General features: G+C 40.3%; 1 protein-coding gene across 1 annotated transcript in view; it reads right to left on the bottom strand.

Annotated features, from left to right (window-relative positions):
• Positions 1-244: 244 nt before the first annotated feature.
• LOC126412193 (ubiquitin carboxyl-terminal hydrolase 3-like) overlaps positions 245-13,032 on the bottom strand; it is a 78,029-nt gene continuing 65,241 nt past the window's right edge. The window contains exons 10-11 of the mRNA XM_050081675.1: positions 11,593-11,633; positions 245-1,179 (exon numbers count right to left, since the gene is read on the bottom strand). Of these exons, the coding sequence (XP_049937632.1) occupies positions 1,055-1,179; positions 11,593-11,633 (166 nt within the window). The 3' untranslated portion in view covers positions 245-1,054. The remainder of the gene's footprint in view (positions 1,180-11,592; positions 11,634-13,032) is intronic.

The following is a 13,032-nucleotide window of genomic DNA, read 5'->3' as shown; positions in this document are numbered from 1 at the left end:
ATTCACCAGCCTGCTGTGATTATTTTCCAGTAATTTCACTCATTCATCTCTTCTGCCTTAACTTGTTCTTTTTATTCTGAAAGAAGTTTGTGGCCATAAAACTAGAGACTCCTAACTACCCACCTACCTACCTACCCACCTACCTACATATATACACACATATATGGTAAAAACTGAAACATTGTTTGGAATTTATTTTATGGTCAGTATGATGAACATTTAATATGATTAAAAACAGCCTCAGTTTTATGACTGATGGTTTAATATCACATTTCTTTAAAATAGCTTTTTAAAACTAAAACAGTCAATTCCTTTTGGTGTGTTCAAAGACCCAAATAAATAATGTTCTTTAACTTTTTACAAAGAAGGAATTGAAAATTTACAGGTACATACTGTATAGGTGTAAACAGGAGCGTGAAACTCCAGAAAAAAATTCAAATGGGCTAAATACCATAGTCACAGAACATACATCAAAAATACTTCACAACTACGTAAATCCCTCTTCAAATAAGTACATAATTACTTTTAGAAATTCAGTGTACACTTAAATATACATATTTGATGGGATGACAATCAGGAGCATACAATGAAATCTGCAGAACAATAAAGACTGAACTTTTAAATAATGACACCTAAGATACAATCACAATGAGAAATAAGTAATTTCAGTTACGAATGTTTTCTGCAAGTGTATTTTCCTGCAACATCTGAAGAGTAATAGGCAGAGTATTCTAAAAATTCTTATCAGTCTTTAGTCATTTACAGCCTCAGATTCCACACACATTTATACATCATTAACAAATAAATACATTGAAGTTAGATACACAGGAATGTTTATACAGAATATCTGAGCCACAATAAAGCTCTCATAACTTAGGCACAATGAAGCTCTTTCTTAAAGAGCATCATTTCACAAAATAAAACAGAAAAAGCAACACTTCTTGTACTGTATGCCGATATGGTTTCCAGGATAATACTTTTCACAGACAATCCAAGATATTTAATGCAAAGGAGGAGGTTACTGACAGCCAAGCAGCTTCTGAATAGCATTTTGTCACGTGCTCACAGTGGGCAGCCTGAATTCCCGCCTAATATAAAATAATATATAAGGTTTGCACTTTGCGACAACACCACATTCTGTTGGCCTCACTGTACTATCGTTGAAATGGAACCACTGTCCTGTGAACAAAAAAAAATTCATGGTGATTCTCAACTCATTATATACCGAAGTAAAAGACACAAAAGGATCAAAACAGTAATTTTTTATACAATGCTGCTCTCCAACTAACACATTAGAATGATATAACCACAAAAACTTTTTTATTTATCACTGTTAACCTTTCGGGCAAGGAGTCTGAGTGTATAGTAATGTGCCACACACTTGGTGACCAGTATTAAAGCAGGAGCCTGTTGACTGATATAAAAAGCATACTGGTCTATTATCAACTTGGGAGTGAATTTAGTTTTCTGACGAACTGATGGAAACATATCTTCACACAACAAATAGTGTATTTCACCTCTAAATGATCGTTCACCTCTGACGAAATGCCTTAAATGCATGAAGCAGTAATTTGCATAGCTTTGCTTCAGAGCAGTTTACTTGAATTTGGAATGAACCTCCCGACAAAAGTGTTAGTATGTGTAACAGTTTTGTCAGTCTGGATAATGACACTGGCAATTTGGCTGAATTGCGGTAGAAACAGTGGCAAGTAAGGATGAGGATAAACTACGTTCTGGAAGTGAAAAGCCAATCAACTCAACTAACTGTAAGAAGTAAGAAGTACTTTTAGTGACATATACATCTCATCTCAAATCCAATGAAGTCTAGTCTTAAAATTATGTTGAACTTCTGAAAATTCACTTGTGCACATGATCGAGGGTTAAGTCAATTATTATCCGCAATTTAGTTATATTTTTTATTATTTTGGTAGTACTGTTGTTTTACATTGATGACGCATGCCTTGTTTATTTGTTGTTATATCTTTGCAATTTTCAAGCTGCTGGGTTAGTTTTGTTATCGCTGCCATGCTGTTAATCATGGCTGCTCCACCGTCCATTTGCACCAAAGAAGAACGACGTTCAGTGATCCATTTTGTTGTGGCTGGAAGGCGTATCAGGGGCAGAAATTCATCGAAGACTTTCAGTATAGTAGGAGAACAGTGTTTTGCCACAATGGAGTATCTACGAATGGATTGAAAAATTCCGAAATGGTCGCACAAGTGTTATGCACGATGAAGGAGCCGGATGACCGGAACTGCCACAAATGAAGAAACCATTGAGTGTTTACGTGAACTGATTCTCTTACACAGATGATTTAACTATTGACAAAGTGGCACATCGTCTGCAAATTAGTCACGGTTCTGCCTACGAAATTATCCACAACAGAACTGGGTTTCATAAAGGTTGTGCAAGATGGGTACCAAAACAACTCACACAACTACATAAACAAACACGCTTAGACATCTGCAAAAACCATTTGGATCACTATGGTAAAGAAGGGGACAACTACTTAGACAGAATCATTACTGGTGACAAAACATGGATCCATCATTATGACCTGGAGAGTAAACGGGAGAGTATGGAATGGAAGAGTAAACGGGAGAGTATGCAACGGAAATGTCCAAATTCGCTGTGCAAAAAAAGTTCAAGACCCAACTGTCTGCAGGAAAACTGATGCTTACGGTTTTTTAGGACACACAAGGTCCAGTACTGGAACATTATGGGGAAAGGGGTACAACAATAAACAGTGTACATTACAGTGAGATGCTTACTGCCAAGCTAAAGCCTGCAATTCGAAGCAAACACCGAGGATTGCTGTCAAAAGGTGTTGTGTTGTTGCACGATGATGCCCGTCCGCATACTGCTGTCCACATTGCTGAAATGCTCCAAAAACTCAAATTTTAAGTATTGGATCATCCTCCATATAGTCCCAATCTAGCCCCTTCTGACTATCACTTGTTTGATCCACTTAAACAAGCATTAAGGGGGCGTCGATTTGCCTCAGATGAAGCAATGAAAGAAGCGATGCATTCCTGGCTCACAGCTCAAACGAGAACCTTCTCTTATGAGGGCATCAGGAAGCTTGTACAACAATGGACCAAGTGCTTTGAAACACAAGGAGACTATGTTAAAAAATGATGTAAGTTTCCTATTTGATTACAATAACATTTTATAACTACTTTGTGGATAATATCCTTGTACACCAACAGTTACTAGGACCGGTGGACACAATTCATTACAAATCTGGTTTCTGTTGGTCACCAGGCTTAGACACCTAACTCTTAGAATTATTCATAGACAACCTGTAGTACTCAAATCCTCTTATCACAACAGTCGTAATAATGTTACTTTCATTTGCCTAATACTGACTGTGAAAACTATGCACTTATTACACGTGAGTTGCCTCTAGCTACTGACCCACAACCTACACGGAAGAGATATTTTAATACTGCTGGGTCAGAAGTAACTAAATCAGAGACCACAGTGCTGCTGAGCCATGGCAATGGCTCCTTATTGATTCTTGCCTGCCTTCCATAGTCGTATGTGTCTATGGTGGCACATTTCCCCTGCGTGTATCAATTCTCCTTGTTAAGCAACACCTCTGGCAGTGCAACAAGGAGGCAGTGGAACATGGTGAGAGCCAGTACGACAAGGGCAAGCAAACAGCTGGGTATGGTGAACCGGAACGACCAGTGGTCTGAACTACCAGCAGCAGCTATGTGTCTCAAGCTCTTGTTTTGGTCATGGCCTTGGTGTTTCTCGCCTGTGGCAATTTTTGGGGAGAAAGCATCCTCCTGTAGGAATTCCATTTATCTTGATGTCATATGTGTCTATGGTGGCACATTTCCCCTGCTTGTATCAATTCTCCTTGTTAGGCAACACCTCTGGCAGTGCAACAAGGAGGCAGTAGAATATGGTGAGAGCCAAGTCGTATACTCCCAGCTTACTTATTTGTTACATAGTTTAATTCTTAATTTCTTTGCGTGTTTTTGGGTACTTGCGTTGTTTAATTCATAAATTTCTGGCGTATTATAGTATTTGAGAGTTGTAGCATCGCGTTTTAGTACCTGAATAGTGTAAATTCACGTAGTCGTTTGCCTTCTGTTTTTGTTTTCAACGGCCAGTGTCGGTGGGTCACAGCCAGTGTGCTCCCTGCCGCCATTGGATAAGTAGCTGCCAGCAGCTAGTCTTATACTCCTAGCTCACTTATCTGTTACATAGTTTCGTATAGGAGGTGTAATTTCGAGTTTTAGTTACTGTAATCGTAAATTCAGGCAGATTGTAGTGCAGTTGTTAGGCATTTGTACAGGTTAGTTCATACATTCTTTGCGTGTTTCCCTTGTGTTATCTAGGCATGGACTCGTGTTTCAGTAACTGTTGTTCAACATCGATTCGAATGGACAGGGACTGTGATTGCTGTGTTAAGATAAGGGCTGAGTTGGCATCCTTTCGCTCACAGCTGCAGGCCGTGCTAACCTCGGTCGCGCAGCCCGAGGCTGTTGCCAATGGGCACCACTGTGGGGAGTCGGACTTGGGTATCACGGGGATGTCAAACTCGTCCCGTCTGTCCTCAGATTGGTCTGCCGCTGTTACCCCGGTTGCTGCCCGCAGTGGGGCTGAGCCCTTGCCTGTGGTTGATTGGGAAATCGTTCCAAGGTGTGGCAGGCAGCGAAAGACGTCCCTGGAGGCTGATCAGAAAGCCTCCCTGGTGCGTCTGACAAACAGGTTTCAGGTACTGTCTCTGGCTGAGCCAGATGCAGCTGCCTGCCCTGTTTCAGAGGATGATTCTCAGCCTTAAAGGTCCAAGCAATCGCAAAGGGTGGGCTTATTGGCAGTTGGGAGCTCCAATGTTAGGCGCGTAATGGGGCCCCTTAGGGATATGGCGGCTAAGGAGGGGAAGAAATCCAGTGTGCACTCCAGGTGGAGTCATTCCTGATGTGGAAAGGGTCCTTCCGGATGCCATGAAGAGCATAGGGTGCAGCCAGCTGCAGGCGGTGGCACATGTCGGCACTAATGACGTGTGTTGCTTTGGATCTGAGGAAATTCTCTCTGGATTCCAGCGGCTATCTGATTTGGTGAAGGCTACCGGTCTTGCTTACGAGATGAAGGCAGAGCTCACCATCTACAGCATCATTGACAGAACCGACTGCGGACCCTTGGTGCAGAGCCAGGTGGAGGGTCTGAATCAGAGGCTCAGACGGTTTTGCGACCGTGTTGGCTGCAGATTCCTTGACTTGCGCTACAGGGTGGTGGGGTTTCGGGTTCCGCTGAATAGGTCAGGAGTTCACTACACTCAGCTGACGGCTACACGGGTAGCGGAGGCCGTATGGCATGGACTACACGGTTTTTTAGGTTAGAAGGCCTCAGTAAAGTACAGGGTGAGCTGCAATCTCAAAGGGTGCATGGCAAATACAGGACGTGCCTGGATCAAGCAACAGTCAGAATTGTAGTTGTAAATTGTTGCAGTTGTGCTGGGAAAGTCCCTGAGCTTCAAGCGCTAATAGAAAGCACAGAAGCTGAAATCGTTATAGGTATAGAAAGCTGGCTAAAGCCTGAAATAAGTTCTGCAGAAATTTTTATGAAGTCTCAGACGGTGTTCAGGAAAGATAGATTAGGCAGATTTGGTGGTGGAGTGTTTGTGTCTGTCAGTAGTGGTTTATCTTGTAGTGAAGTCGAAGTAGATACTCCGTGCGAATTGGTACGGGTGGAGGTTATACTTAACAGCCGAACTAAGTTAATAATTGGCTCCTTCTACCGACCCCCAGACTCCGACGATATAGTTACTGAACAGTTCAGAGAAAATTTGAGTCTCGTAACAAATAAATACTCCATTCATACGGTTATAGTTGGTGGGGATTTCAACCTTCCCTCCATATATTGGCAAAAATACTTGTTCAAAACCGGTGGTAGGCAGAAAACATCTTCTAAGATTGTCCTAAATGCTTTCTCCAAAATTATTTCAAGCAGTTAGTCCACGAACCCACGCGAATTGTAAATGGTTGCGAAAACACACTTAACCTCTTAGCCACAGAGCTAATAGAGAGCATCATGACTGATACAGGGATTAGTGATCACAAGGTCATTGTAGCTAGGCTCAATACAGTTTCTTCCAAATCCACCAGAAACAAACGCAAAATAATTTTATTTAAAAAAGCAGATAAAGTGTCACTAGAAGCCTTCCTAAAAGACAATCTCCATTCCTTCCGAACTGACTATGCAAATGTAGACGAGATGCGGCTCAAATTCAAAGATATAGTAGCAACAGCAATTGAGAGATTCATACCTCATAAATTGGTAAGAGATGGAACTGATCCCCCATGGTACACAAAACAGGTCCGAACGCTGTTGCAGAGGCAACGGAAAAAGCATGCAAAGTTCAGAATAACGCAAAATCCCGAAGACTGGCTAAAATTTACAGACGTGCGAAATTTGGCACGGACTTCAATGCGAGATGCCTTTAATAGGTTCCACAACGAAACATTGTCTCAAAATTTGGTAGAAAATCGAAGAAATTCTGGTCGTATGTAAAGTACACAAGCGGCAAGACGCAGTCAATACCTTCGCTGCGCAGTGCCGATGGTACTGTTACCGACGACTGTGCCGCTAAAGCGGAGTTATTGAACGCAATTTTCCAAAATTCCTTCACCAGGGAAGACGAATGGAATATTCCAGAATTTGAAACACGAACAGCTCCTAGCATGAGTTTCTTAGAAGTAGATACCTTAGGGGTTGCGAAGCAACTCAAATCGCTTGATATGGGCAAGTCTTCAGGTCCAGATTGTATACCGATTAGGTTCCTTTCAGATTACGCTGATACAATAGTTCCCTACTTAGCAATCATATACAACCACTCGCTCACTGATAGATCTGTACCTACAGATTGGAAAATTGCGCAGATCGCACCAGTGTTTAAGAAGCGTAGTAGGAGTAATCCAGCGAACTACAGACCTAAATCATTGACGTCGGTTTGCAGTAGGGTTTTGGAGCATATACTGTATTCGAACATTATCAATCGCCTCGAAGGGAACGATCTATTGATACGTAATCAGCATGGTTTCAGAAAACATCGTTCTTGTGCAACGCAGCTAGCTCTTTATTCGCACGAAGTAATGGCCGCTATCGACAGGGGATCTCAAGTTGATTCCGTATTTCTAGCTTTCCGAAAAGCTTTTGACACCGTTCCTCACAAGCGACTTCTAATCAAGCTGTGGGCCTATGGGGTATCGTCTCAGTTGTGCGACTGGATTCGTGATTTCCTGTCAGAAAAGTCGCAGTTCGTAGTAATAGACGGCAAATCGAGTGAAGCTGAAGTGATATCACGTGTTCCCAGGGAAGCGTCCTGGGACCTCTGCTCTTCCTGATCTATATAAATGACCTGGGTGACAATCTGAGCAGTTCTCTTAGGTTGTTCGCAGATGATGCTGTAATTTACCGTCTAGTAAGGTCATCCGAAGACCAGTAGCAGTTGCAAAGTGATTTAGAAAAGATCGCTGTATGGTGTGGCAGGTGGCAGTTGACGCTAAATAACGAAAAGTGTGATGTGATCCACATGAGTTACAAAAGAAATCCGTTGGAATTCGATTACTCGATAAATAGTACACTTCTCAAGGCTGTCAATTCAACTAAGTACCTGGGTGTAAGAATTACAAACAACTTCAGTTGGAAAGACTACATAGATAATATTGTGGGGAAGGCGAGCCAAAGGTTGCGTTTCGTTGGCAGGACATTTAGAAGATGCAACAAGTCCACTAAAGAGACAGCTTACACTACACTCGTTCGTCCTCTGTTAGACTACTGCTGCGCAGTGTGGGATCCTTACCAGGTGGGATTGACGGAGGACATCGAAAGGGTGCAAAAAAGAGCAGCTCGTTTTGTATTATCACGTAATAGGGGAGAGAGTGTGGCAGATATGATACGCGAGTTGGGATAGAAGTCATTAACTTCCGAATGCGAAAATATTTTGTGGAGCCTAACCTACATAGGTAGGAATGATCATCAAAATAAAATAAGAGAAATCAGAGCTCGAACAGAAAGGTTTAGGTGTTAGTTTTTCCTGCGCGCTGTTTGGGAGTGGAATGGTACAGAGATAGTATGATTGTGGTTCAATGAACCCTCTGCCAAGCACTTAAATGTGAATTGCAGAGTAATGATGTAGAATTGCCGATGTTCCGACCTGGACTTTCCATTGTTAGTATCATTTTGACACAATGCCAAACTGTAAAAATTCTCAAATTATTTGCTCACTAAGCAGCGAAACTACAGAAATGTATGATCACTGGATGACTACCATGAAATGAATGATCTGAACATTATTTCCTCTTGTGTTACTGAACGGATGCTCTCTGGACACATGAATGCAAGAAAATGTTCATAGTAAACAGAAACAAACAAATAACATTAGATTTTTGGTGAACTTCAGGAGCCAGTCACATCATTTAAGTATTTTGCATGTAATAAAACATGGCAATAAGAAAGGCAGCAAACATGCCAATGAGTACAAGCAAGGGCATATCTAAATGACACAGTATTGCTTCAGTATTTGGAATCCTCATCAAGTAGGCATGACGGCAGGCACTGAAAGAATTACAAGTGCAGAACTAAGATTGTAATAGATAGTTATATACCATACAGAAGGTTAACATAAATACTGAGGAAATAAAAATAGAAATGGCCAGAAAAAATTTAAGGCTGTTCTTGAGAAACCCTGATTTATACATCTGATATTCCAGGTGCAACAATTCAGTTGGCTCCATCCTATCTCATACATATGAAACTGGAACAGCTCTCATAATCTGATTTATTAATCACTCAATCATACCTAGTTTAATGACTATGAAGTCACATCTTCATGTGAAAAGTGGATGAACCTTAAATTGTGATTAGATTTCCTTGATGGTATATAATAGATGTCACCTATCTGACTGCTCGAAAGAGACGTATAAAAAAAATACACCCACCAGTCATAAAATGACGAGCATGAGGCAAGATGTGTTGTGCTGATGTCCTGGACATTTCACCTGGGGTGTCCTCAATCCGCCTTGCAGGGTTTTGTCGTACCTCACGCCCTCTGTCATTTTATGGATGACAAGTGCATTTTTTTTTTGTATGCTAATTTCAAGCAGGATGATAGGCAGTCTATTATTTACCCTCATGGAGATCTATTTACAATTCAGGTTCACCTGTTTTTCCACCTGCAGATGTCATGATGGTCAGTGAACTAGTACGATTATGGGATTAGTAAATTCATTTCTGGCAGTTGTTGCATTTTTTTTTATTAGTTGAAATACATTACTGCAGCTGTGGTTGTCCCACATACCATGTTATTTGCAACCAGGAAGTTATCTATCTCAAACATTTAACTGAAGAAAATCAGCTGCTGTGCTGACTAAATCAGAACAGCTGATATCTGGACACTGTATAGTCGGCACCTAAAAAACTCAAATTTTGTGATAAAGAGAGTGCAGATGTGAATTCTGCCACAACATGTGGTTACCTAATAACTGCTATTACATAGCAAATTGTATTCAGATGAACTATTTTACTTGATATAGTTTGAAACTGCTGTATTTTCCGCATGTAAATATAGAAAATGTAATGTAGTTTTGGCTGTAGGTCTGTTGAACATAACCTGGTGAAGCTCAATGTTGGTGCAAGAACATGTGCGCGAAAGAGAAAGTGGATGAACGTAAGTATGTACTGGCATGATTGGAGCCTTGTTGATTGTCAATGGCTTAATGGTCTCAATACACATGGTATAACTCAACGAAGGACTCAGCCATGGGATCTATTATCTTACAAGAAAGAAGGTATGTTTGCTGGCTACCTAAAGCTCAAAGTTAGAACTATCACTATGTTCACATGCAACACAACTTCTGAAAGACAAAAACCGAATTTAAGAAACCGTTTCTTGCTGCCATGTTTATACAGGGTGACACAGAGAAACAGGAACATTTCCACAATCCAATAAAACTAGAAGTGATGAAGGAAAGAAATTGCATTCATAGTAATTGAAACCTTACAACTTAGCCATTTATGAGGCATTGATGGCATTTATAATTTTTAAAAATTACATCTTTTACATGGTGTCGCCCTGTATGAATACATTCATGAACTCTGCTGTTGAGATTCCTAATTGACCGCTGCAACATCTCAGCTGGGATATTGTGAATTGCATCCCGAATTCTCTGTTTTCACTCATCCAGGGTTCTTGGTCGAGTCATTTAGACTTTGCTCCTGAGGTAGCCCTACAAGAAAAAAAAAATCTCAAACAGATAAATGTGGCGATCTAGTGGGCCAGGGAATGTTACCAAATCGTGAGATCACACAGTTGCCATCCAATTCTTGGACATATGCCACTGATTGCTGTGCAGTTTGCGATGTCACTTGGTCCTGCTGAAACCAGGCTTCTTGAACGTTTGGAAAGTTGTTCAATGCAGGTGTAACAAAAGTTTGTAATGTCTCCCCGTAACGACTGTCATTGACAGTTATTGAGTTTCCCTGTTCATTTGTGAAAAAATACAATCCGACAACGCCATGTAATGAAACATCACACCATACTGCCACTTTACTAGCGTGTGAAGGGCACTCATGAATGTCATTAGGATTTGTGTTTGCCTCAGTAACGGTAGTTCCGTTTATTCACATAACCTGTGAGATGAAAATGTGCCCTCATCTGACATCCACAACTTGTTTAGAAATTCATAGTCATTGTTTATTTTTGTTATCATTTGTTGACAGAATCCTAATCGTAACCAGTAATTGTTGTCCTTCAATTGTTGCACCATCTGTAGTTTGTATGGAAGAAATTTTAAATCAAGATGATGAATTCTGTGAACACTCTCCTAGGACATTCCAACCACTGCTGCTTGCTTACGAATTGAACACCATGGACTCCGTAAGAAAGACTCGCATACAACATCAATGTTTGCTGGAGAACACACACTTCTTGGTCGTCCTATTGGTTTCTTCTTGACGGCAGATCCAGTCTCTTCAAAGTTATTACGAAGTTATTAATTCAACATTTTATCGCGTGTTTCGATGGAACGGCATCATGACGAACAGCACCATCCTGAATTATAAAAATGTCGAAACTCCTCTGCGCCAACATTTTATAAAACATTTTAATGGCTAACGCATACTGTTGTCCATTCCACTGATCCATAATTACTGAAACGGCGGACTGTTTACTCACTAACTGTCACGAATTCGCAGTGGTGCCACCTGCCCATGGCTGCCACTACCCATTTCAACATTCCCGTTACTCTGTGTCACCCTGTATGTTAAGGGCTGAAGCAGTTTTGGTACACTGGTAAAATAGTGCATGTGGAAATCTTGAAAGGCTGACATGGCAAGAAGCCACAATTTCTTCACATTAGTATGAAATGTATATTTAAGTTTATAGGCCACAATTTTATTAGCATACACAGGTAGACAAATAAATGTAACTAGTATTTAAATTATAGTTGACTGACCGTACAGTCCATTTAATCTTTTTAATTTACTGCAAAAATCTTGCTAACCCATTAGCAATAATAAAATGTGAGACATAAGAAAAAAAGGGTAATTCAGTATATTAACAGTAAATGTGCTTACCGTCGTTGACTGCAAATGCCGTGTAGTGACCAGAGCCAGCACTGAAATGAAAACACATTATGTAGGTGAAAAATTCTATTTACAATTAGCAGAAACTCTAAAACAAATCTTCAACAGCAGAAATCTCAGAGATTATTATATAAATAGTCAGAAGTATCTATAAAATTCAGCTCCTGTTATTACTCGATCTATGTAAAAATAGCTGCAATTTATTAGTAATCACCCTCATCTTTTTCTAAATTACAACACACAATAACTTTCATTTATGCTGGCTCTATTCCTTTATTTAATTCTTCTTTCTTTTGCTAACTGGTTTATGTTATTCTGTCTTTGCTTCCACATTCTATTTCCTTATATGTGTTAGACACACATTCACACTCCAAATATTTGTAGTATTTCACACGTAAGAGCAGTCCTATAACACTGCCCTCAGCTCTTAACAAGTTAACAAGAAACAAACACGTAGGATGGTTTGCATGTTTCACTCTCTCTAAAAAAAGGTTATAGAAGTAAGAAATGTCAAGCATTTTCCAATATAACTCCTAACTCCTTTTTTGCAAGTGGGTTCTTTATCAGCAAAATGCTACCTTCAGGCATTAATGCCAGTTCTATAAGTATTGCACCTTTCTTTTGTCTATAAGTTTTTCCATGCAATATACTGAACATTTCCCATTGTGTACGCATTTTGAACTGTACCAAATATTGAGATTCACTGTGACATGTCATTTCAGAACTGAAGACGCCAATACCCAGGATTTTCATGTACAGGGTGATTATAATTACAGTTAAATTTTCAAAATGCTTTAGAAATAAACATCACTGGTCAGAATGATGTCAAATTGCAATGGAATATTATTGGAGAAGGGCGAAAACATATGGCAGAAGAACAAAAAATAGTGTGAAAATTGATCAATAGACGATGCTATATGTGTCAGAATACGTAAATGAAAACATCTGCCATGTGTACAACCCACTGATGTTGGTATAGACACGTCGGGTATGCGACTTTACTTTCATGTCTGCGACATTCGCCATGACTGTCTCAATGCAGGACTGCATTCTGCTTGTAAAGCTGTATTACAAGAATGATGACTGTGCACGTATTGCTCTGCTGAAGTTCCGGGCACTGAAGGGTTTGAAAAAAGGCTTTGGTCCAATGACTGCTGTGGGTCTGAAGAAAATGATTCCGAAATTCAAAAACATTGGTTCTTTTGGTGTGCAAACTGGTAGATGGAGGAAACGAATTGATTCAACATCAGTGGAAGCACTGGCCACAGCAAAGTAGGAGGAGACAAGTGGTTGTAAGCAAACGTGTAGTACCCGATGAACTGCCTGAACATTAGTCATACCTGTGAACATGGTGTGTAAAACCCTACGAAACATCCTTCTTTGCTACCCATTCGGAATTACCCATGTGCAGAAGTTGCTTTCTGCTGACCT

This window comes from Schistocerca serialis, chromosome 7 (genome assembly GCF_023864345.2).
Source record: "Schistocerca serialis cubense isolate TAMUIC-IGC-003099 chromosome 7, iqSchSeri2.2, whole genome shotgun sequence".
NCBI classification, from domain to species: Eukaryota; Metazoa; Arthropoda; class Insecta; order Orthoptera; family Acrididae; genus Schistocerca; species Schistocerca serialis.
The sequence above is the reverse complement of the archived record's forward strand: the minus strand, read 5'-3'. Positions and strand labels throughout refer to the sequence as shown.